Genomic DNA, 24306 nt, shown 5'->3' on the forward strand with positions numbered 1-24306 from the left:
CTTTTTGCCGTTGTCGTTATGGCTGTCATCGCCATCATGAATGGTCCACATTTACGGTTGGTTCGAGTGCAAACATAATGTTGTCCTAGCTGGCGACAACATATGGGCTTGTGGGTTGGGGTTTGTTGCTTTTTTCGGAGCAAGTGCTAGTTTTTGTTCAAAACTATTATGAGACTCGTGAGAATGTGTTGAACTTCAACATGCCAAGGTGTACGAGACAACCACACGAGAGACCATATGAGGCCAAGATACTGAAGATGACAATGTTCAGAGTGACGGTGTGAGGGCAAACTAAAATTTAATAATCACACCATTCAGTTTTGGAAATTGTGCTTAAAATTCTTGTGTTGCTATATGCAGACACACAGCAGCAAAACGTAATATAGACACAAGAACTTAAAAATTTAATAAACTTGTGTTTTTTTTTAAATTTTTAGGTTTTCAACTTAACAATTATAATATTGCAAATTTTGTTTTCATAAAACACAGTTTTTTCTTTTGAATATTTTCCCTGCACGCCTTTAGGAATATGTAGATTAAATTTTTCAAATCTCAATTCTCTTAGCAAAATAGAGTAGCACGAAAAAGTTTTCTTTCTTGGGTTGCTTTCTTTGCCTTGCTTAGATTTCCCCATAGATGGAGTTTTTCTTGGCAGCACGAACCCCTTTTTTTTGTGGCAGACAAATTTAAAAAAAAGAGGAGTTATGAACTCATTCAAATCCTTTTCGCAAAGAAACCTTGCAAAAATTGTTGCTTGAGTGCTCGCATGTAGTGTTAGTGTGAAAGGACATGAATGCCTACAAGTTGGCAAACCAGTCCTTTGCATGTTTGCCTCGCATAAATCTCACAATTTGAAGGAAATCCTTTTCACAACCCAAAAGCTGGAAGGAAAAAAAAACAGACAAATGAAAACAAACTACAGCCCACACATACACGGAAGACACTTAACGCGTGTCTGTATCTGTATCTGAAATCACAAAACAGCAAGAGACTAGTTAGCAATAAAATTAATCTACGTTAACATAATTTGTCTCAACTGTGCCATTCTGTCTGTGACAGTAATGGAATTTCATTTAACAACATCATGATGTCTTAACTAGGATTAGTTATAAGGATTTTTGGATTTTTTTATGAATTAAAAAAATAAACAAAATGTATGATTTTTCGAAACGATTTGAGATCATATTCATTGCTTTCTATTCAAAGAAAGGCATAGTAAATAACCCTTTGACTGGCATGGCCCTTTGACTTGCATGGTGGATCGCGATTTTTTAAACGCCCTGTATTTTCATTAACACCTTTGTCAAATTGATTGAGGTACCCTACATGCTCAACCACTATTGAGTACGGTGTAGAGCACGCTTTTGTTTTGAAACAGGTCTCACTAAGTCCTCTAACTCTTGTTAGCGCAGCATGAGAGAACGAAGTCCTTGTTTTTGTTCATCTGACCAACCTTCTGCTGTAATCATGCCACAACCTTCAAAAATTTTGATAATGTGATATTGTTTTGATAAAAAGTACTGTACCACTATTCCTGATAGAACCGATTGGAACTATGATATCCCTGGTAACGGAAGTTACATAGACTTCTGAGCGGATGGGTCCAAACTAAACGACCAGGTGGGCTTTGGGGTGTGCTCCAAAGAGCTAAAACTGGTCATATCGAAAAGGTTTCCCAACCACTGAAGTGTGTATGGCTATGGCTAAGATATAATGTCACTACGATGATTGGCATAAATATCTTCTCAGACAGCCATTAAATCCCTGGAGAACGTATTTCTGAACACAAAAACCGCCTCCAGCGACATGTAAGCTAAGTTTTCAGGACCAAACCCGAAGGACAACGAATGATGGATGGTCACCAAGAGCATTCCAAAACTTTGTGTCCTTATCTAGACTTGTAGAGGTCTACTGCTTTGTTGTCATTGGCTAGAACAGACGTCTCAGTCATTGTGTCCGTCATGACAGGTCACCGTCTAACCGAAAAAACATGCTGACAGACTGAAGGTTGTCAGCGACGACTTTTGCGGAAGCTGTGAGGACATCGAAGAAGAAAGACCTTCTAACCTAACGATGTCCTTGTGTCTGTCCATATGACCATCCTTCTGGTGTAATCAAGCTACAACCTTCAAAATTTTGATATTGTGCTAAAATGTCGCAAAAATTCGTATTTTTCCTACACGCAGGTTAACTTCTTGAATAGATCAAATCGGACCATATTTGGATATGGCTGCCAATATAGGACCTTAAGTCCGCAAAAGCCAAACTTGTTACCAGATTTCGCTGAAATTTGAAACAGTGACTTGTTTTAAGCCTCCCGTCATCCGATCCCGATATTGTACAGATTGGAACATAATTAGATATAGCTGCTATATAGACCGATCTGCCGATATATGATCTAAAGCCCGCAAAAGACGCAATTATTTACCGATTAAAAGCCGCATTTATTATTCGTTTTCAAAGAAATTGAAAACAGTGAATTGTGTAACGTCCCATCATCCAACCCGAATTCGCTGAGACCGTGACTTTTAAAGGTGTTCTCGGGATCTGAATCAAATATAATCCAAACTACGCTTCCGCTGAAAATAACGGATAAGTGAAACCAAATTTATGAACTTTAAGCTTTTCACTTATCCGATTTCGACTATACTTATTATAAATATTTGGAGGTATTACAAACGAAATGCCCAAAAATGTGGGGAAAAGTGGACTTTAAGGGGCGCACCCCCTAGTTCGGAGCCCAGGAACGAGATTCTGCAGTCCGTTTCTGGGGCAAAGGCCCCTCGATCCTCTAGCGACTCATATTGCTCCCTTTGGGGGGATTTGTCGTTGGCCTTACCCAGGGATTGCCGCATGGATGTGGTTATCACATTTTAATGCCCTCAGGAGTATATTTAATGTGGACCTCCTTTACTCCCTCTTCATACTCATCATCATGCTCCTCCCCTTCGTGCTAAATTTTGGATAAAAATTAATGTTGGGAAAAAAGCGCCGTAGTCAACGCCTTAATACCATTCATTTGGTATCCATATTGCCTAGGGTCCAAAATTCACAAGATCCCGTAGGTCCTTCCCAGGTCAAATTTTTAGTTTTTTTTTTGTTTTTACATATTCCTAATCTACTCGCTAATACTTTTCATTTGATACCTATATTGCCTAGGTTGGGTATCACCCCCTTTCTTGTGGTGGGTATAAAATATAGCATGTTTAAGTGCCCGGAGTCGACTCCGGAGTCTGAGTCCGCATACCTGGTTCACACAATACCCAGTTTTCTACAAAATGGCTAGTTAAGTGATTCCAAGTTTTTGTATTGCTCTTCATGGTCGATTCATTCTTCAAGTAAAACTCAAGGCTGTCAGTCTTTTTTCGTACATATGTACATGCTTCTGACAACTGGAACATGACCACCATCCACTTGCTACATAATACTATTAATGTTCAACAACAGCCTCCTCGATGACAAAGAACTAATGAAGTGAAACTCCATTACAGCGTGGTTTTCAATTACATACTTTATTATAGCAATACAAAATACAAAATATCTTCGATGACAAAGAACTAATGAAGTGAAACTCCATTACAGCGTGGTTTTCAATTACATACTTTATTATATCAATACAAAATATCCATAGTTTCCATATAATACTCGTATTCAGTCAGTCATCAATGCAATAAAATTGTTCAGCTCCTATTATTTTAGTGCTTATTAAGCAGGTCACAATACATTTGAATAGAATAGAGTTGTCTTCCTCCTCCCAGGCTGGCGGCCATCATCATGACATGGCACCATGAATACTCTCTCATTTGAATGTCCTCTTCTATGCCCGCCATCATTCATACAGCGGCAGAGTTGTACTCTTTGAAGGAAGGCAACGCCAATGGCCGTAGCCAATGGAGTATTCTCATCGTAAACATTTGCGCTGTGCCAAGCATAAAAGGAAATTTGAATTTCAAATTTTGCCTCCATTAACACACACAAACTAATTTCACTTGGTGGTGCTTAGGAAATGGTTGGAGGTGGTGCGGGGTGGAGAGAGAGGTGTAGCTGAAAATAATTTACCCAGTAAGACAAACTAAAAAAAGTGGTGTTGGCAAAACAAAAAAAGAGCGAGGGGGGAGAGTCTTTCAAACAATAATGGCATTTAAGATTTTCCTGCTATTGGCTTCAAATAAACTTTCTTTTCCTTTATTATTTTAATTTGTTGTTCGTCCTTTTTTTTTGGGGGGGGGGGGGGGTAGGGAGGGAGGTGGGTCGAAACTTTCTTTGAAATGGCAAAACTTTGCAAATTTGGCCTTCATAAGCTGACCATAAAACTTTTGTCAGTCAACATATTATACCGGAATTGATACAAAAGATAATTTGTACAATATATGGGCAACCAACTTTTGCTTCCGTTATCAAATTTCACTTCCTGGTGCTTAAAAATATTTCCCATTAGAAGAGTTTGCTTTCGGGCAGTCGCTTTCAGCATTGCTGACACATTTGTTTTGTTTTTAAAATTGTCGTATCTTATAGGCTACCAAGTTATTTGTGAGAGATAGGATAAATAAACAATGCTTTCAAAGCCAGGCCTAGGGGCTTCTAAATACTAGAAAATCCTTCCTAAGGCTACGTGGAAATTCGAAAATTTTTTGCCAGCTTAGGCTGGCCGATATTTGTTTTTCTTTTACATACCAAGCTTCTGTCAAACCAGCAAAAATGAAAGCTTCTACGAACCGAACAAGGATAATCGGGAGACCGGCTTATATGGGAGCTATATCAGGTTATAGACTGATTTGGATCCTACTTGGGAATTGTTGGAAGTCGTAACAAAACACCGCATGCAAACTTTCAGCCAAATCGGTCAAAAAATGTGGCTTGTAAGGACTCAAGATAGGTTTATATGAGAGCTACATCAGACTATAGACTGATTTGGACCGTACTTGCCACAGTACACAGAACACCACATGCAAAATTTCAGCCAAATGGGACAAAAATTGCGGCTTGTAAGGACTTAAGAAGTCAAATCGGGAGATCGGTTTATATGGGAGCTATAGGCCCATTTGGACCGTACTTGGCAAAGTTGGTGGAAGTCGTAACGGAACTCCGCATGCAAAATTGCAGACAAATCGGGCAAAAATTGCGGCTTGTAAGGACACAAGAATTCAAATCGGAGCTATATCAAGTTATTAACCGATTTGGATTGTAATTGGCAGTTGTTGGAAGTCATAACAGAATACTACATGCAAAATTTCAGCCAAATCGGACAAAAATTGCGCCTTGTAAGGACTCAAGAAGTTAAATCGGGAGATCGGTTTATATGGGAGCTATATCTGACTATAGAGCGATTTGAACAGTACTCAGCACAGTTTTTTGAAAAATGGTACCAAAACACAACGAGCAAAATTTCAGCCAAATCGGTTAATAATTGCGTCATCTAGAGGGTCAAGAAGTCAAAAACCAAGATCGGTTCATATGGCAGCTATATCAAAACATGGACCGATTTAGGCCATTTACAATCCCAATCGACCTACACTAATAAGAAGTATTTGTGCAAAATTTCAAGCGCCTAGCTTGACTCTTTCGAAAGTTAGCGTGCTTTCGACAGACGCACGGGCGGACATGGCTAGATCGACGCAGAACGTCGAGACGATCAATAATACATATACTCTATGGGGTCTTAGACGAATATGAATGACGAACGGAATGACTATATTAGTATACCCCCATCCTATGGTGGTGGGTATAAAAAAACCAATGAGGGATTGTTTACGATGCCAGAAGACAATCAAAGTTACTTAGAGAATTTAGTAAATTGAAATAAGTGAAGGAAAAGTACCTTTTGGTTCCCCTCAATTAAGATTTCATAATCTTCAAAGAAATATGAAACTAATTAGGAACACCTACTGATTGTCTGTACAGAACACCACTGATATTTTACGGTTTTGTCTTCACTAGTCGTATGAAAACGTAGCGATACCACTGCCAGGCTGAATATTTATGGCAAACGGATCACTGTGTTTATTTGGATGCAACCGGCAATGCGATCACCATATGTCGTGATAAATTACATCGTGATTAAAACTGACTGTTTTTCCATATGTCCAGCTACTTATTGTAAACAAACTATCTTGAAAGCCCAAAAACAACAAATATTGAAACAAGTAAAAAAAAAACATTAAATTTGGCCCGGGGCGAACTTAGGATACCTACTACATCGAGTACATGTAAAAACCATTTCGCTAATCTCCGTTGAAAAATTTACTACCATTAAGGACATACAGCAGCTATATCGACATTTGGTTCGATCAGGACCCAACTAGCCACAATTCTTAGCTAAGTTTCCCATGAACACTCCATTAAAGAAAAGGGGATACTTTACACCTATCAATGAGTGCAGTCCGATTAAAATTTAACCTCAATGATAAGGGGCCTTCTTTTTTATGTCGAATCCGAACGGCGTGCCGCGTAGCGATGTTCACGACAAGATTCAAACCCAGTTGTTCGGCGTTATAGGCGGACATGCTAACCTCTGCGCCACGGTGGCCTCCGCCACTATTCACTGCTCAGAATTTCAACAAAATCAGGTAATTAGTGGCTCTTATATTGGTTCAACACCATAACTCGGGAGTTCAATATAGATGATAGCTATATCCAATTATGATCCTATCTGCATTATTTTTGGGGTAGGGGTTTGATGTATTGGGTTGCCCAAAAAGTAATTGCGGATTTTTTAAAAGAAAGTAAATGCATTTTTAATAAAACTTAGAAGGAACTTAAATCAAATATACCTTTTTTACACTTTTTTTCTAAAGCAAGCTAAAAGTAACAGCTGATAACTGACAGAAGAAAGAATGCAATTACAGAGTCGCAAGCTGTGAAAAAATTTGTCAACGCCTACTATATGAAAAATCCGCAATTACTTTTTGGGCAACCCAATAGTTCTTTGTACTTAATTTCGCCAAAATTTGGTAATAAATGGTCCGATCAATACCATACTCTAGGATGGCTAACACAGCTGACTGTGAAAACGGTTAATTAATGCGGCCTGAAACCTCAAATTGTGATTTCCATATAGCCATCTTCGAAAAAAATCTGTGCAAGTTTCAGCTCAAAATCTTAATTTTTAAAGACTGCAAACTGATTTGAACAGACAGACGGTCGGACATGGCTTAGTCGTCTTCGATTTTTGCGACGATCAATAAATAGAAAAAAGTTGCCTTCCATTTTTTTAGTCTTTCGATCCCAATAAGCAAAATAGGAAGGATTATGGCGATTGGTTAACGATAACCCTTCCCATCATTTACGTCCAACGTTGGATGTAGTGATTTATAGGGAATCCAGTTGTGTATTTTTGGCGCAATTCTTATCCGATTTGGATGAAATTTTGCATAATGACTTCTTATTTGTCTCCAAAAGCCAAACCAAGTATGGCCGCAATATGTTTATAACTTGGTATAGCTCCAATAGCATAGCTATTTTTCCCATTATCTTTTGTTTGCCTTTAAAGAGATATCGGGCAAAGAACTTGACAAATGCGCTCAATGGTGGAGGGTATATAAAAGTCGACCACGTCGAACTTACCACGCTTTTACTTTTTTTTATTTTCTTTTACTTTATTTTATTTTATTTCATTTCATTTTATTTTATTTTATTTTCTAGCACACAAAAGTTTCCAGCGTCCATTTAGCTAGAAGCCTTGTCAAAAATATATCATAATTATCAAAAACATAACCATAGATCCATGTTCGTAAAAGTTGTGGTAGTGCAGGCACTTTTCATAACTGAGTCCCTGTCAATTGCAAGTCAACAGAGAATAATTTTAGGAAACGTGTCGAATATACAATGGGGTTCTCAGGGCTTTTGTTGTGCCATACATTTTGGGTAAGAACGTGAGTTGCCACTTTGGAATTCTCTTTGAAGTTTGACACTATCCTCTTCCCACCACCGCATTGCATTACTCCTCAAGGGCGCGAAAAGACTTGTGGTCTTTTGAAGGCTTCGAAATAGTGAGGCAAGAATGTGTGGTACGTACCAGAACGCTAACGCATGTTAACAGATTCAAGCATTAGCATTTGTATTGGGTTTATGGGCTTTTGTTAGGTCTTCCTTTGTGCCATGGTTTTGCCATAGCCTCGGTATGGCAAAGATAAGCAAAGACAACAACAACACGCACAGGATACAATTGACTCAACTAAAAGGAGGACCTACCACAAATTTAGGCCAAAACATCCGAACAAATTTTCCCCGAGTGCAAGGCCATTTATCATTTGGCCTAACAAAGTTGCTTCCATTTAGGCAGTTACATATGTCTGTGTACGAGTGTGTGTGTGTGTGTGTGTGTGTGTGAGGGTGTGTGATGGTGTATGTGTGGAAGGTGTGATTACATTGATGCACAAAAGCAGAAGAACAAACAGCCATGTTTTACCAAAAATCTACAATACCCAGGGCATACTTGAGCCCACACTCCAACCCCCAACCGCGCCCGCATATGTGCTTGAGAGTGTCCTTGCTTCCAGCATGTCATCCTGTCATCCATCATCATGTGTAGGCCTGATGTGAACAAAATGCCCATTTAAATTTTCCAAGTGCTGCTGCTGCCTAGTGAGAAAATCTAAGTTGCCAGAATATATTTTTATGACCCACCGACCGACGGAACGACCGCTTTTTGCTTCTCTAAACATGTCTAATTTAAATTGTTGTTGTAGCTGCGCTTGTCGCTATGTTTTTTTCTTCTTTTTTTTCTTGTTTAGTAGCATGTGGGTCAAGCCCATAGTCAAAGCTAAAAATGTTTATTACTATGTTTGTTCCGCTTGCCGTTCTCTGTACACCGAGCGATTTTGGGTAGTTGGCCCTAAAGCTCTTTAGTCCTTATTTTAACACTTTGTCGTGTGAATGGTGTGCACTTCCATGGTGGGCAAAAAACTTAACAATCTAATTTTTTTTTTGTTTTTTTTTTGCCCCAGCCAAGTATGGAGGCAACCGGAACAATGAGTTTCCGTTTGGAAAATATTTTTCCCCGTAGCCACTTTGTAGTTGGTTGCAACATTTAAGCGCCCCTATAGCCTAGATTTTTTCCCAAGTATTTCTGATTTAGAAAGTGGGGCTATTTTATGCCTCTTGTTTTTTTTTTTTTTTGTTTTTTTAATTTCCAAAGTTAAGTGCGTGCGGCGTTTAATTCTTTGTTGCTGCTGCTGGTTTTGCACAGTCACCTCCCATTTTAAGCTTTGGCCACAAATCCTAATTGTTGATGGTAAAATTCCCTTTTTTATGGGCAAATATATTTTACCCCTAATCCCATTGGTAATGGAGAATTTTTGCTAATAAAATCAACAACAAAAAAATCGTTATCGCACATTAAATATGACATCTATTCGAATGTATCGCCTTGTTTCGTCGATAGAAGGAGGTTGGAGTATTGACTGTTGGAGATTATTTCCTTTAAATGAATGCCTAAAAGATGGGGAACATTTATTAACAACATTTGAAATTAAGTAGGGAAGAACATTGAGACATTTCGGAACCAAGTTAATGCCTCTTATTGGCCTTGAGACTGGCTATACAAATAAGAGTGTCCCAAAGAACTAAAAGTATTTTTTTGAAACATATGCCCTCCATTTAATGCCTTTTTATCTCAATAAGCAAAATACGACATATGAAATGGATATCAAATTCTAGCTCTACCCTGAAATATCTTTCATTTGTCCCAATTGGTCTATACGTGCATTTGGCGGGTTTTTGGGGATTGAGCTCTGCCCATCACAAATTTGCATATCGAATTTTCGTGTGTTTGTTCGCTACCATCTCCGATATCAGACGCTTTTGAAAATTAGTGCAAGTGCAGGGCTTGCAACCGCCCCGCACCTTACTTCAGATTTCAAAAAAAATAAGTTCCATTTTCAACATCATCTGAAACAATTTTAGAAACCCTGAGCTTTGCTGTTTTGAACAAACAAACACAAATATGAAAGTTTTTACTTTAGAGAAAATTTTATTAAAATTTGATCTTTAAAGAAAATTTATTTTGAAATTTGGCCTTAGCATGCAATTTGTGAAATTTTGTCTCTTGAGAAATTTCTATAAAATTTTGAAAATAAAATTGTGTATATTTTTGTTCATTCTTTAATGACTTACATTAAAGCTTACCTAAAATGTTGTGATATTTCCTCAAGTGCTTCAGCTCCCAGCAGCAAACAATAATGAAGCAAAACTTGCCTGAAGTATTTAACAAAGATTTCAAAGGCTCAAATGTTCATGAATGGGTTCATAATTGATATTTATCAATGTCAGGTTGGTTCATCAGAAACTTTCATTTCATGGCCATTGTTATTGGTTGCAACTGATAACAGTTAAGAAATCTTCCACAAAGTCAATAAAGAACATTGAAAGCTAACAATGTGCGTTCATCAGGGTTGCCATAGATCCATGGCAGAAATCTAGCTTAAAATGTTACAGAATCATTTCTATTGCATGCATACAAATTTGTCTGGAAAAATCCTACTATGGAAATCTTTAAGTCCTTAAATATATTCTTACTTTCTTAGAAGAATAGATAGGTGGAACAAATGGAAGGATTTAATATTCTAATTCGCCCAAAGCTATACAAAACACTGCATACTATTATTTTTACTTAGTTGTTCATGATGCCAACTACAATGGCTGAACATTAACGTAAGCGAAACCCACACATCCTATTACTTGTTTATGTTCTTTTCAAAGTATATTTACTTGTTTCTGTTTTATTTCCAATGTCTTGGAGCTAAACATTTATTTTCCCATACAAATGCATGCACTTGTGTGCGTGTGTGTGTGTGTGTGTGTGTTTAAATATGTGGCCAAGCATGTGTTATACAAAGCCATGAACAAACTCTGGCGAACAATATCATGTTTTCTTTTGGCTTTTGTCTGTTCCTCATTTCGTTCAAATCGAAATTTGTCCTCTATGTGGACAGCGCGCACAGGGACATTCACAAAACGCAGGCAAACACACACATTGTTTGTGTTTTCTTTTTTTTTTCATAATTTTGACACATGTCAAAATTGGTTTGTATGCAAACAAGCTAAGGACACCAAATGTCCGAAACATGCAAACATCCTTGAGTGAAATTTGAGTAGAAATCTTTACTCAAATAATCGATGGCTTTGACAGGGTGGCGTATGAAAGATATCAATTTATTGGCTCATAACGTAGCACTCATACGCAGTGATGTCACATGAAAGTGAGCGTATATGACAAGAAAAACCAACAAAACTTAGGGCCTCTACATATATTTTCAAAAGTATCAGAGAAATAATTACCATAGAACATCAGATGTTATCTTGGAAGCCAGATAACATCTGATGGTGGCACCAAGGATGGCATTGAAGCCAGACTGTCTAAAGCTAAATCAGCTTTTGCCAATCTACGCAAAATATGGCGGCCGCGTCAGCTTTCAAACACCACAATAATAATAATTTTTCAATTCCAATGTAAAATCCATACTTTTATACGGAAGCGAAACTTGCCTCGTGTCCGCCAGAGGAACAAGCATTCATCAATCGATGTTTAAGGCCCAACAACTGAATCTCTAACTCCGAATTATATAGAAGATGCAATCAAATTCCAAATGAAAGTGAAATGGCTTGCAAAAAAATGGAGATGGTTTGGACAGACTCTACGAAAACCCCGTGATAGTATAGCTAGACAAGGCGTTGGACTGGAACCCACAAGGTGCCCGATGCAGAGGACGGCCCAGAGGCTCATGGCGAAGAAGTTTAACCAATGAAATCAAGTCTGTTAACGATAACCGTAACGAGGTCTCGAATCAAAGCAATAGCTAAAGATCGTAATATGTTTAAAGAATTTTACTCGGCACTATGCGCCTCATTATCGGCGCAAAAGCAATTAATTATAAAAAAATCAGAAGATATCTGAATTTTTTTTTCATATTTTCCGTGGCAACTAGCTCTTATCTTAATTTTTGTTTAGAAAATAAATATCTGTTTGCGTTTTCTCTTTCGATCTTAAAATCTTATAGAGATGCCATTGCAGGCTATTGTCCTGCTTTGGGCCATTGTTTAATGCTTTCCATTCAAAGAATAGAATAGCAAACAACATTTAAAAGTCAACAAGAGTGTGTTGTTGCTAGAAGCAAGAGTGTGACTGGTTACCTGTATCGCGATTTCAATTTCGACCAAGAAATATCATCAGCGGGTGATGCCAAATGGAGCATGGTGCTTTACAACCATCCCAACTAGAGTAGATTGTAAAGCACACATCTGAGTTTGAACAGGACTCTTTAAGACGACTTGCTTCACAAGCGCAAAAGAAAACAAATCAAATCTTACTTCCCTTATTCAAATCCTACTTATCCAACGATGCCAATAGCAACAAACACAAACATTTTTTGTTCCTCGCACGGCGATCGCCCAACGGTTGATGCTGCCATTGCTGGTTGATGCAACGTGCCTTTCGTTTGGTTTGTCTGTTTGCGCTTTCTTTTTTTCGGTCTTAAAATCTTATTGAGATTCCATTGTAGCATATTGTCCAACACAAAACAGCACTGGCAACATCAATCGTTGGGCGATCGCCGTGCGAATAACAAAAGAGTTTGTTGTCATAGGAGAAGGCGTTGTACAAAATGTCAACCAAATCGGATGATAATTGCGCCCTCTAGAGCCTCAAGAAGTCAAGATCCAAGATCCGTTTACATGGCATCTGTATCAGGTTATGGACCGATTTAAACCATAATTAACACAGTTGTTGGAAGTCATAACGAAACACGTCATGCAAAATTTCAGCCAAATCGGGTAAGAATTGCGCCCTCTAGAGGCCCATGAAGTCAAACCCCAGATCGGTTTATATGACAGCTATATCAGGTTATGGAACGATTTTTACCATACTTAGCACAGTTGTTGGAAGTTATGGCGAAACACGTCGTGCAAAATTTTAGCCAAATCGGATAAGATTTGCGGCCTCTAGTGGCTCAAGAAGTTAAAATTCAAGATCGATTTATTTGGCAGCTGTATCAGGTTATGAACCGATTTCAACCATACTTGGAATTTTTGTCTTCTTGATTTGGCTCGAGGTCATCGAACAATTTACAAAAACAGGTTTTGGTTTTTTATTAAATTGTTTTATTAGTAATTTTTACCAATATTTCGACCACCGCCGGTGATCTTCATCAGGGTTTGAACTATAAATATAACAAACAAGTAATTAAAAAAAAAATAATTAAAACTATAAAAACATTAAAAACACTATAAAAAACTTAGAATAGTTGTTGGAAATCATAACAAAACACCTCATGTCTAATTTCAGCCTAATCAGATAAGATTTGTGCCCTCTAGTGGCTCAAGAAGTTAAGATCCAAGATCTGTTTATGTGGCAGCTATATCAAAACATGGACCGATGTCGCCCATTTATAATCCCAGCCGACCTACACTAATAAGAAGTATTTGTGCAAAATTCCGAGCAGCTAGCTTTACTTCTTCGAAATTTAGCGAGCTTTCGACAGGCAGATGGACGGACGGACGGACATGGGCTAGAAAGACTTGATGAGTTACACTAAACAGTGATGGTCTTCGCTTCAGTCTCTGCTTTCTATATTTGTTGGCGGTATGGCGATAGGTATACTTTAGCATAATCCTCCATGTCGCTTTTGTAGTTAATTCTCTCATCAGGAGGAATATCAAGGATATGCAGCATCTCGGGCGTAAACCTGCGTCGGTAGTGGTTTTCTTGTCTGATAATCTGCACGACGTTGAAATTCCATCCATGTCCGTCCATCCGTCTGTGGAAAGCACGCTAGGAATAAAACTAGACGCTTGAAATGTTGCACAAATACTTTCTATTGGTGTAGGTCGGTCGGGATCGTAAATGTGTCATATCGGTCCATGTTTTGATATAGCTCTCACGAAAACCGATCTGGGATCTTGACTTCTTGAGCCTCTAGATGGCGCAATTATTATCCGATTTTGCCGAAATTTTGTACTGTGACGTGTTCTATGACATTGAACAGATGCGCCAATCTCCCGATTTTATTTCTTGACCCTCTTAAGGGTGTAATTCTTATCCGATTTTGCTGAAACTTTGCAAAGTCACTGTATCTATGACCTCTAACATACGTGCGATATGGTCTGAATTGGTTAATAACCGGTGTTTACTTCTTCAGTCTCAAGAGGACGCAATTCTTGTCCGATTTTGCTGAAATTTTGCACGGCCACTGTATCTATGATATCTAAAATACGCAGCAAATGTGGTCTGAATCGGTCCATAACCTGATGTAGCTCCCATATATACCGATATCTCGATTTTATATCTTAAGCCTCTAGAGGGCGCAATTATAATCCGATTTGGCTGAAATTTTGTACTGTGATGTGTTCTATGACATTAAACAGATGCGCCAATCTCCCGCTTTTATTTCTTGAGCCTCTTGAGTGTGTAATTCTTATCCGATTTTGCTGAAATTTTGCACAACCACTGTATATATAACCTCTGACATACACGGCAAATATGGTCTGAATCGGCCCATTACCTGTAGCTCTCATATAAACCGATATCCCGATTTGACTTCTTGAGCCTCTAGAGGGCGTAATTATAATCCGATTTGACTGAAATTTTGTACTGTGACGTTTTCTGTGACATTGAATAAATGCGTCAAGCATGATCCGAATCGGTCCATCGGTACCGATTTTACTTCTTAAGCCTTTTGAGGGCGTTATTCTTATCCGATTTTGCTGAAATTTTGCACTGTCACTGTATCTATGACCTCTAATATATTGTGTTGCCCAAAAAGTAATTGCGGATTTTTCATATAGTCGGCGTTGACAAATTTTTTCACAGCATGTGACTCTGTAATTGCATTCTTTCTTCTGTCAGTTATCAAAAAAAGTGTAAAAAAAAGTATATTTGATTAAAGTTCATTCTAAGTTTTATTTAAAATGCATTTACTTTCTTTTAAAAAATCCGCAATTACTTTTTGGGCAACCCAATACAAGGCAAACATGGTCCCTAACCTGTCCATATAAACCTATCTCCCGATTTTACTTCTTAAGCCCCTATAGGTCGCAGTTTTTTACCCGATTTGGTTGAAATTTTGCATAATAGTATCTACTATGGTCTCCAACATTCAAGCAAAGTATGGCCTGAATCGGTTCATAAGCTGATATAGCTCCAATAGCTAGCAATTCTTATTCATTGTCCTGCCAGACATAGAACTTGGAACAATCTACGATCCATTGTGGAGGGTATATAAGATTTGGCCCTGCGAAACGTAGCCCGCTTTTATATATTTCTATGATTGCCAAAAGAAGCTGTCCTTCTCCCGTATTCTCTATCTAGGGTCCAATTCCATTAGGTGTTATATCAAAGAGCTCTAAGGCTAGCGTAAATTCTTAAAAATTTACATTAAGACGGCAATCCCTTTTGATTTGTCTGATTATTTGACCATTGCGTTATTTAAAATTATTTCTTGCCCTACGTTCATTGACATTGTAAGGCCCAGTCCTCAAGCATAGATGCATTTAATAATTATTACAATATTATTGAAAGATTGAACAATTCACTTATAGAAATTTTTCTCTTTAATTTTCTCTTTGTAGAACTTTGCTCTGCTGCTTTGAAAATTCAATCGACTTTCCGGGGCCACTTATCGCGTAAACTGGTTGCCAAGGAAGTTCCTGAGGACGTGGACATTCAGGAGATCACCAAGAAGGTTGCTGAAGAGTTGGACATAGATTTAAGTGATCCCGAGTTGAATAAGGCGGCTACCAAAATCCAGGCCTCCTTCCGTGGCCATAAAACTCGCAAAGAAACCCAGCCCATTGAATAAGAAGAAACGTTTTAAGGAGGACAGTTCTTATTTTCTTTTCGAAGTGACATGCGAACGAACAGCAGCCAGCAGACACACACAAAAAACACATACACCCACACACGTATGGACACACACAAACCCCTTCTTAGTAATAACATTGTATTTACATTTACTTTTTCATTTGGTTTTTGGAATAACCAAAAAAAAAACAAAAAACAAAAACAAACAGAAAACAAAGCACACGCTGTGTGTGTGGCCCAAGACATCGTTCTCTTTACTCTGTTGCAAGAGAAGCAAAAATGCAATTATTAATATTAACAAAAATGAATTGAGAATAAATTACTTTTAAGATAAAGGGAAAACTCAAAACACACAACCACACCAACCCAAACGCCCACACAAGCGAAATGAAATGAGGCAGCAAGAGTCCTTGAGCAACACAACAACAACAACAACTAATACTACAGCAAAAGACAAGGAGTAATGAAGCAATGAAAGAGCAAATGGGAGAATTAGAAGAAAGTTTAGTTGCATGCCGCCGTTGTAATTGAGATACGAGATAAGAGAAACAAACTTTTGTCAGCGCCCTCTTGTTTTTGTTTTTGCGGAGAATTTGTATTGTAGCAAATCGCAGAACTATTAAGTTTTTATGTTGTTTTGTGGCTTTTGAGTGAGTGTTCAGCCCACTCACTTCTTGTTAGGATTAACCAACAGCTTTAAATGAGAAAAAAAAGAATAAAACATCAACAATTTAAATAATTTACTTAACTTTTAATGAGAAATACGACAAAGAAAAAACCAAAAAAAGAAGAAAAAAAACACACAAGAGCTTTGATTACAAAAAAAAAATTAATAAAAATTAAACACAATATGCGATTAAATTAAATCCAATGTGGGACAGTTGAACTAACTACAAACCAATTCTTAGCGATAATATGGAAATGCCAAAAAGAAATATGGAAAATAAACGTAAAAAATAGAAAACTCTATCCTGTGTTGCTTTTGAGAGAAACTCTTCTTTTGACCATTTAAATAGACGACTCGAAATTAAAATGCACTTTTTGAAAACGATGCCGAGGACCACAAGAGATTCGTTAGGTCCTCGCAACAACAAACTTTGAGAAAAACAAAAACCAACGCACTTATTACAAAACAATTATCAAAATACCATTACCAATAACAACTATTCACGATTTCCTGTTGTTTCTTTTTTTGCTTCGTTTACTGGAAACCAACCCTAACTCTATTGTTTAATACTAGAACCTTGATTGAAGCAATTCTAAGAAAGAGAGAACAGAAACTAAACTCTTGTGACACAGACAAACGACAACGGTATGAGAAGTTCGAGTATATTACTAAACTTATTGTTATAGAATGCGCACTTTGTTCCTCGTTTACAGATTTGTAATCACATCTAGAGTCCCTAAAAACGAATAGATGCCCATCTGCATGGGCATCAAATGCAGATGCAGATCTACCTACAGTTATACTACAATACTACAATACATGCATTGACATCTACACACAATCTTCCAACCCTATTACCTTCCCAATGCTATTGTTTTTCTTTCTTTCTCTCTCTCTCTCTCTCTCTGTCTCTCACTCTCTGTATTGTTGATCTATTCCTCCACTTTAGAGGTCCCTACTTTGCCCTTCCTACTTGTTTGTTGGTCACTGTTTAACATCGGACAGCGATTTTCGCGATTTTGTGTAAAAATTAGTGTACCACAATTTTAAAAACATTATTATTAACTTTATTACAAATTCATATTGCGTTCGATGAAAAATCATAAACAAATACAATTTGCAAAATTTAAACCAACAACAGCAACAACAACAACAAACATACATTCATACATATATTGTCAATCTTATATAAAAATACTACACTTTTTGAGTAAAATAAATACCTAAGTAAAAAAAAACAAAAACTGAAGAAAATTTCCAAACTGAAATAATAAAACTGAATTAGAAAACTAAACCTATTAAAACCACCAAAATTGTTTGTTATTTCTTTTTATTCTTGACAGGGGGCGTAGGTCGATTGCCAGGATTATATTAACTAAGAGGTGACTAGCCCCTCGGCCAACTAAGTAAGACTATGCGATCGCATGCCATGACTTTGAAGCAGCAAAATTTGCATTTGGAGATTTTTTAAATTTTCCGTGTGCGCCCCGCTATGCTTGCACATGAATGGGTCAAAGTGGATTTAAATCTTCAAAAGCATTGGAAACCCCAAATAAAAATAATTCACAGAGCAGAAATTCTTTTTTTCTCATTCGAATTTACAATTCAAGTTATCAAATATTTCATGTAGCAAATAAGAAAAAAATATGTGTATTAATTTTTAATGTATTTTTATTTTAGCAACAGAAAAAGAATCTATTTTTCGTCTCTTTCACAAAAAAAATAAATGGGTACCTTATCTGCCTACCTATTACGAAATATTTCTTCATAACTTGTTTGCGTCATAGCATATTTGTTAAAGCTTTTGAGTGCTGCTTTAAGAAAGAAAAAAAAAACAAGTTTTTATCCATAAATTGTATTACTGCTCTTTGATTCAAGAGAGAGAGAGAGAGTAAATGTTGACAATTTGATATAAGCTTAATAGAGAGTGAAGTTATATTTACTCTCTTGAAATTTTTTCCTTGATCGCCAGTCAGTCAAAGAATAACAGTACGCAAAAACACATGGCAAGTGACTAGCGAAATTTCATTGGTTCTTTTTTAAGTGTGCTGAAAATTGTGTAAAAAATATTTAACAGTGACCTAATTAGAGAAAAGTAGTGACACAAATTGAAAGTAATGGGAACCCTTTTGTTACGCCTGGTAAGTGTACAGCATAAAACAAAAACAATCTATCGCCAATAGGCATAAAGAGGAATTAAAGTTATTGTTTTGTTGTATGTGCGCTTCACTTACAAAATTAGTCCAAACAAGGAAAGAAGTTGTTTAGAAGTAGCTTTCCCTTTTTAGTAGAGAAAAGTATTGGGGTAGTTTGTTCGATAACCAGGGAAGCTTTGTTTCGGCGGTACAGTGGCATTTTAAACGACAACATTTTGTATAAGTCTAACAGCGCTGGCGCTATTGCTTAACTAAACTCTATAATGGTTCAGTTATGAGGTATTCTGATAACAGACTAGAAATGACATAGAAACCATTCCAATATCGAAACATCATGCCACAGGACATCAAATCCAATAAAGATGTGTTTATATGGCCACAATACTTTTGATGTGCAACACCAAATTTTTTAGTGATGATTTGATTTGATTTATTTATTGTAATTCTGTTTTCGCAGACAAAAAGATTAAGCAATAAAATTATTCACAATAGTAGGCTTTGACATGTACCTCGGTGTGTATAAAAGTATAAAAATATTTGTATGGGGTAAGTGCTATGTTTACATAGATAGACTCGTTTTGCTTATGTTGTTTTGGAAAACATCTTAACCATTCAAACCAAATTTGGTTAATCATTAGATTCTCAATGGCCTTTGAGAGAAAAAGGATAATCATTTCCATTATTCGATTAAGAAATTGGTATCACAACAGCATTTGATTTAATTGTCATGCAGCCTTTATATACGTCATCCGGTTGAACGTAAGACAATTCAAAATCAAAATGCTCCCGAACAACGAGTCAATGCCCCCAAACCCATAGCTCCCGGCCAATCACCGTGGGAACATGATGACCATTGGTTATTTAAGGACACAACAATTCTCGTCATATACAGTTTCATAGACACTCATTGTCTAGAAATAGCATAGAAATAGCAATTATTTGTTACAAAATTTCTTTATTTTAGTCCAATCATTACATCCTAATGAATCTTAATCTTCTAGTGAATAAAAATTTTATAATTAGCTTCTTTCGGAAACTTAGCGAGCATCAAACACGACCACTGGAAATAAAGAAAATAAATGGTTAAGCCAGTATTTTATTTTAAAAAAATGTATTTCCTCTTACATCTCTTGGTTCGTTTCTTGTACATAATACGGTAGCCACATTCACGGCAACGTATTGGATCCCTGGGACGCATTTCATTTTCATGATGGCACTCTGCAATACAAAATAATACAAGTTAAAACATGCGTATGGCATTGTTGTTTCCATGTGAAGAAATTCTGGAAAATAGATTCCCAGCTTTCCGTCACGTGTTGAATTTTGCAACACAATCTTACTGACAAATAAAATCAACATGGTTATGCATTTAAACTTACCTCCACAAATATAAGTCATTGCTGTCTTCAGCACAGTATCCTTGGAACTATTTTCAGACATTGTTAATCGTTTAAGCCCTTGTTTCCTGGTTATTTGGAGTCTTTCCTGGTTTTTGTGTTGTATGCCGACGCTCTTCTTCTTGAAAAGCCTAAAACATATGTTAAGGCTGCCATATTTTCATTTGCTACCATTGCAAAGTGTGTTATCAAACGTAGCTGAATGTCTTATATATACCCCTAAACAAGTAGCGTGGCGATATCAGCTGCGTTATTGGCGCATTTAATTACAGTGGAGCAACGTCTACGTAGTAAATCAGTAACAAAATATTAAATATTAGTGAATTTAAACATTCATAGTGATAAATTGTTCCAAATTCAGGCTGTGTAAAGAATTCTAAACAAATATTACGTTGTTTGATTGTCCAAAAGTGTAGGGTTTCAGTACTATGCACCCTAGAAATGTTTTGAAGAATGCTCCAGACTTTACCGCCTTGGCTATAAAATATCCGGAATTTCGCCGTGTATGCAAATTGGTGAGTTGAAAAAATGCTATTTCTTCGTGCTATTTGTTATATATAACTTACAATAACTTATAATATGTTATTTTGCCGGCAAGGAATTGTGTGGCAAAGTCTGTGTTGATTACAAAAATGAGGCCGCTCTCAGGGCTTTAACACAGACGCTGCTCTTGGAATATTTCGGACTGGTGGTGGAATTTTCGCCTGGTAGTTTGGTTCCAACAGTCTCGTTGCGGTTGAACTATATTTTATGGTTGGAGGATTTGTTGGCAGCTGGATTGACGAAGTCTGTAAGAGGGATAGACATTGGTAGGCTGACACTACATGTAAATACTGTCGCTCATTTGATAAATTTTGGGATATTAGTTTCCGTGTATTTATAATTTTGATTGTATTCTTGGAATACGTGGCTCATAGATCATCAAATTGTTGTTTCTACATGAGTTAAAAATGGGGAAGTGTAAATGTTTGGTTTTATACTTTAGCCTGGATTTGCTTAAGACTAAAAAAGCCTTATTATACAGACACAATGGAATGGTGGCTAAAGTTTCATTGACAACTTTTGTCTAATTCTTGGACAAAGCTAAAATTTTGCCTTCGCTTGTAAAACCCTAAGCGATTGTTCATAAAGGCCATGCATGGAAACGTATGTATGTGGCTATCTGGTGTGCCGTTTGCTTAAAACTTCTAGAAACGTGTATTAGGTTATCGTCCTTTGAAGAATTCAATGATTAAATCATTTATTACGAGTCTTGAGAATATAAGGCAGTGCCTATGGTTTTAAATTATATAAAAATAGTCTCCCAGTCACTAACCAAACTGCACACGGTCACCCAAATCATCTGGCCCAATCAAATAAACGACAGTATTATATTAAGAAAGGATATTTTTGATTTCACACATTAGAATACTCCACAGGTTGTGGTTCTTCTTGCATTTATTCGCTTTTGGCTGCCAAAAAGAATGAATGGTCTATGGTAGCCTTGGAAACAAATCCTTCGAATTTGGTATATGCCCAGAAAAATATTGAGCGAAACAAATTAGAAAATAAAATTGTGTTGTTTTCCCAAAAACAAAAAGACCACATCTTCCAAGAATATTTCGAAGCAAGTGATGCTTTGACTTTGTACGATTTTTGCCTGTGTAATCCACCCTTCTACGACTCGCTTTCCGAAGTTTCAAACACTCGAAATCCTCAAAAGAGACCACCACCTCGTAATTGTCCAACAGGTTACAAAGACGAATTGTCATGCTATGGTGGAGAAGTGAAATTTGTTGAACAGATAATTGATGAAAGTCTCCAATACAAAGACAAAATTAGGTATGAATTTGCATTGGAAGAAACTTCTTCAAGTTAAATGCGACTACATCAAGCTTCTTTTTTTAGAATCTTCACTTCCATGTTGGGCCTTAAATCTAGCTTGAATCAGCTAAAAGATATATTGAAGAGCAAGAATATATCAAATTACTGCACAACGGAGTTTCACCAAGGAAATACAACAAGATGGGCCATTGCCTGGTCATTCTTTGATAATATGGATCTGCAGAAATTAAACAAATCAAAATAAATAGTTTAAAGAATATCACCAGAGCTTTGTGTAATGGTTCTTATATGGCGTATGCTGTTCAAACATACATTTTTGATCTCAATAAATAGGATTCTATGTGGTTGACCTTTCTAGCGATTGCTTACTTCATTCATGATGTCTGCAATATTGGGCACAAGTTTTGGCGGCTTATGAATATTAGGTTGACATAATGTTTAATGCAGTGGCAGCCACAGCAGCTCAATCTTGCGTGTCACATTACCCAGCAAAACTTTTACTTCCAATCCTATATGTTTTTTGACAATAGCTGTAGAAATTAAGATACTATTTTCCTAATGAGTTTAAAAAAGACCCTCACGTTGTTGTAGCCACATTTTCATGTGGAAGTGGTGATCCTCGCCAAGCTAATGTAGCTGAGCAAGCTCGTTCTGGTCCAAAGGACCGATCGCCGCGGGAACAGGGTGGCCATTGGATATTTAAAGGCGGCAATAATGCGCCTTGTCATATCGAGCATCATAGGAACTCAGAATTTGTGCAAAAGCCGGGGCCGCCTGGCCTTTCACTGAGACTCTCCGCTCAATATCGCTAATTGTCCCTGACTGCCGTTGCAGCTACTACGGATCCGGAGCATGTCTTCGGGCTGTCAAAATAATGTTGATCTTAGATACAATAAGGTTGGTATAGAATTTGTGCAAAGCGTTGATTGTCTGGGTGTTCAGCTGGATGACTGTCTTCGACAACTTCGGTTAACTTTTGCCTCGTGTTCAGCTAGCTTTTTATACCCTACATCATCACTGTGGTACAGAGTATTATAGATTTGTGCATTTGTTTGCAATGCTAAGAAGGAGAAGAGCTAGACCCATAAGATAAGTATACGGATCGGCTTAGAATCACTTCCTGATTCGATTTAGCTATGTCCGTCTGTCCATGTACAGGTCGCATTTGTTGTCCGATTTTCACAAAATTTTGCATAAGTCTCTTTTTTGGTCCAAGGACGAACGCTATTCATCCGTTATGCCCTTTTAAATCTGTAGTAGCCACAATTTTGATCCCATCCTTACAAAAGTTTGCAGGACATGTTTTATTTGACGTCGCACTACATGCAAAAGATGTCATCAAAATCGAACTAGATTTGGGAAAAGTTCCCATATATATCTTTTAATCGTTTCGACTTTTAAGGCTGTAGAAGCCACAATTTTTGTACCATCGTAATCGTGGCAGGTTCTATTCGATATTTCAATAGATATTAAATTAAATTAAAAGTCTGACCAAATTTGGATATAACATTAAAAGTATTACGTATACTCGGTGGTGTAGGGTATTATATAGTCGGCTCGCCCCGAATTTTACCTTTCCTACCTGGTTATAATATGATTCGTTTTGTTTATGGCGTGGGTCGCCCTGTTCATATAACGACCCATGTGTGTCATTTTCCCTGTTGTGATAGCCACATTTTCATGTGGAGGTGGCGATCCTCGCTCGATACCGCTGATTGCCCGTGACTAACATTGCAGTTACTCCGTATGGAGCATTCCACTATCTGCAATCTGTGTATGCGCCATGTAGCTCGCAGCTAAGCTTCTCGTGACAGCACTGAACACCACAAAGATCGAACCTCATTGTTTCAGCCTGTGTAGTGCTCACAATCGTCTGTGCCGGGATATGCTAATTATCGTTTACTGATGTTTGTTTGATCATTAAATTGCCGGTATATCGTCATTTGTAAACCCATTCTAACGAAATTTTGCACGAGATATTGTCTTATTAATCTCGATATTGTTAATGAATTTCATAGCAATCGGTTCAAATTTGTTCGTCCGATTTGGACTAGTATTGCAATAAATTGGTGATTTGAATTCCCTTATGACTCCCGGTATTGCTATTGAATTTAATAGAAATCGGTTCAGATTTAGATATAGCTCCCATAAGTATTTTCGTCCGATTTTGAATAATACTCAATAATTTAGCAGATCTTCACAACATTTGGCTCGAAGGTTTCTCTTATAACTCTTCTGACGACTAACGAGTTTCATAGAAATTTGTTCAGTTTTTATACCCAACACCATAGGATGGGGGTATACTAATCTAGTCATTCCGTTTGTCACACCTCGAAATATGCGTCTAAGACCCCAAAAAGTATATATATTCGCTCGATCTAGCCATGCTCTCGTACGTCCGTTTGTCGAAACAACGATAGAGGTCGAACGCGTAAAGCTAGCCGCTTAAAATTTTGCACAGATGTTTAA

General features: G+C 37.3%; 3 protein-coding genes across 3 annotated transcripts in view; 2 read left to right on the forward strand and 1 right to left on the reverse strand.

Moving 5' to 3' along the window:
* The window catches only part of LOC106082343 (uncharacterized), a 115212-nt gene extending 99217 nt beyond the window's left edge, over window positions 1-15995 (forward strand). The window contains exon 3 of the mRNA XM_013244789.2: window positions 15562-15995. Within this exon, the coding sequence (XP_013100243.1) occupies window positions 15562-15791 (230 nt within the window). The 3' untranslated portion in view covers window positions 15792-15995. The remainder of the gene's footprint in view (window positions 1-15561) is intronic.
* Window positions 15996-19551: 3556 nt separating this feature from the next.
* LOC106082351 (DNA-directed RNA polymerases I, II, and III subunit RPABC4) lies at window positions 19552-20149 on the reverse strand. The gene is made up of 3 exons (XM_013244802.2): window positions 19996-20149; window positions 19742-19834; window positions 19552-19676 (listed from the first exon to the last, which is right to left on the reverse strand). Exons 1-3 carry the CDS (start codon window positions 20054-20056, stop codon window positions 19654-19656), a joined length of 177 nt encoding a protein of 58 aa, XP_013100256.1. The 5' UTR covers window positions 20057-20149; the 3' UTR covers window positions 19552-19653.
* A 121-nt stretch (window positions 20150-20270) lies between these two features.
* LOC106082350 (U6 small nuclear RNA (adenine-(43)-N(6))-methyltransferase) lies at window positions 20271-22104 on the forward strand. Its single transcript, XM_013244801.2, has 4 exons — window positions 20271-20528; window positions 20612-20822; window positions 21432-21834; window positions 21901-22104. The coding sequence occupies exons 1-4, from the start codon at window positions 20442-20444 to the stop codon at window positions 22079-22081; spliced, it is 882 nt and encodes a 293-aa protein (XP_013100255.2). The 5' UTR covers window positions 20271-20441; the 3' UTR covers window positions 22082-22104.
* The last annotated feature ends 2202 nt before the right edge of the window (window positions 22105-24306 follow it).

The sequence above is a fragment of the Stomoxys calcitrans genome, chromosome 5 (genome assembly GCF_963082655.1).
Source record: "Stomoxys calcitrans chromosome 5, idStoCalc2.1, whole genome shotgun sequence".
Classification (NCBI taxonomy): domain Eukaryota; kingdom Metazoa; phylum Arthropoda; class Insecta; order Diptera; family Muscidae; genus Stomoxys; species Stomoxys calcitrans.

Excerpts from the sequence above, each read along its gene's own strand:
- LOC106082351 (XM_013244802.2), bottom strand. The coding sequence starts at position 20,056 with ATGTCTGAAAATAGTTCCAAGGATACTGTGCTGAAGACAGCAATGACT. Across the intron at positions 19,835-19,995 it reads AATGACTTATATTTGTGGAG|AGTGCCATCATGAAAATGAA; the intron begins GTAAGTTTAAAT and ends TTTGTATTGCAG. Across the intron at positions 19,677-19,741 it reads CAAGAAACGAACCAAGAGAT|TGGTCGTGTTTGATGCTCGC; the intron begins GTAAGAGGAAAT and ends CTTTATTTCCAG.
- LOC106082350 (XM_013244801.2), top strand. The coding sequence starts at position 20,442 with ATGCACCCTAGAAATGTTTTGAAGAATGCTCCAGACTTTACCGCCTTG. Across the intron at positions 20,529-20,611 it reads TTCGCCGTGTATGCAAATTG|GAATTGTGTGGCAAAGTCTG; the intron begins GTGAGTTGAAAA and ends TTTGCCGGCAAG. Across the intron at positions 20,823-21,431 it reads TGTAAGAGGGATAGACATTG|GTTGTGGTTCTTCTTGCATT; the intron begins GTAGGCTGACAC and ends AATACTCCACAG.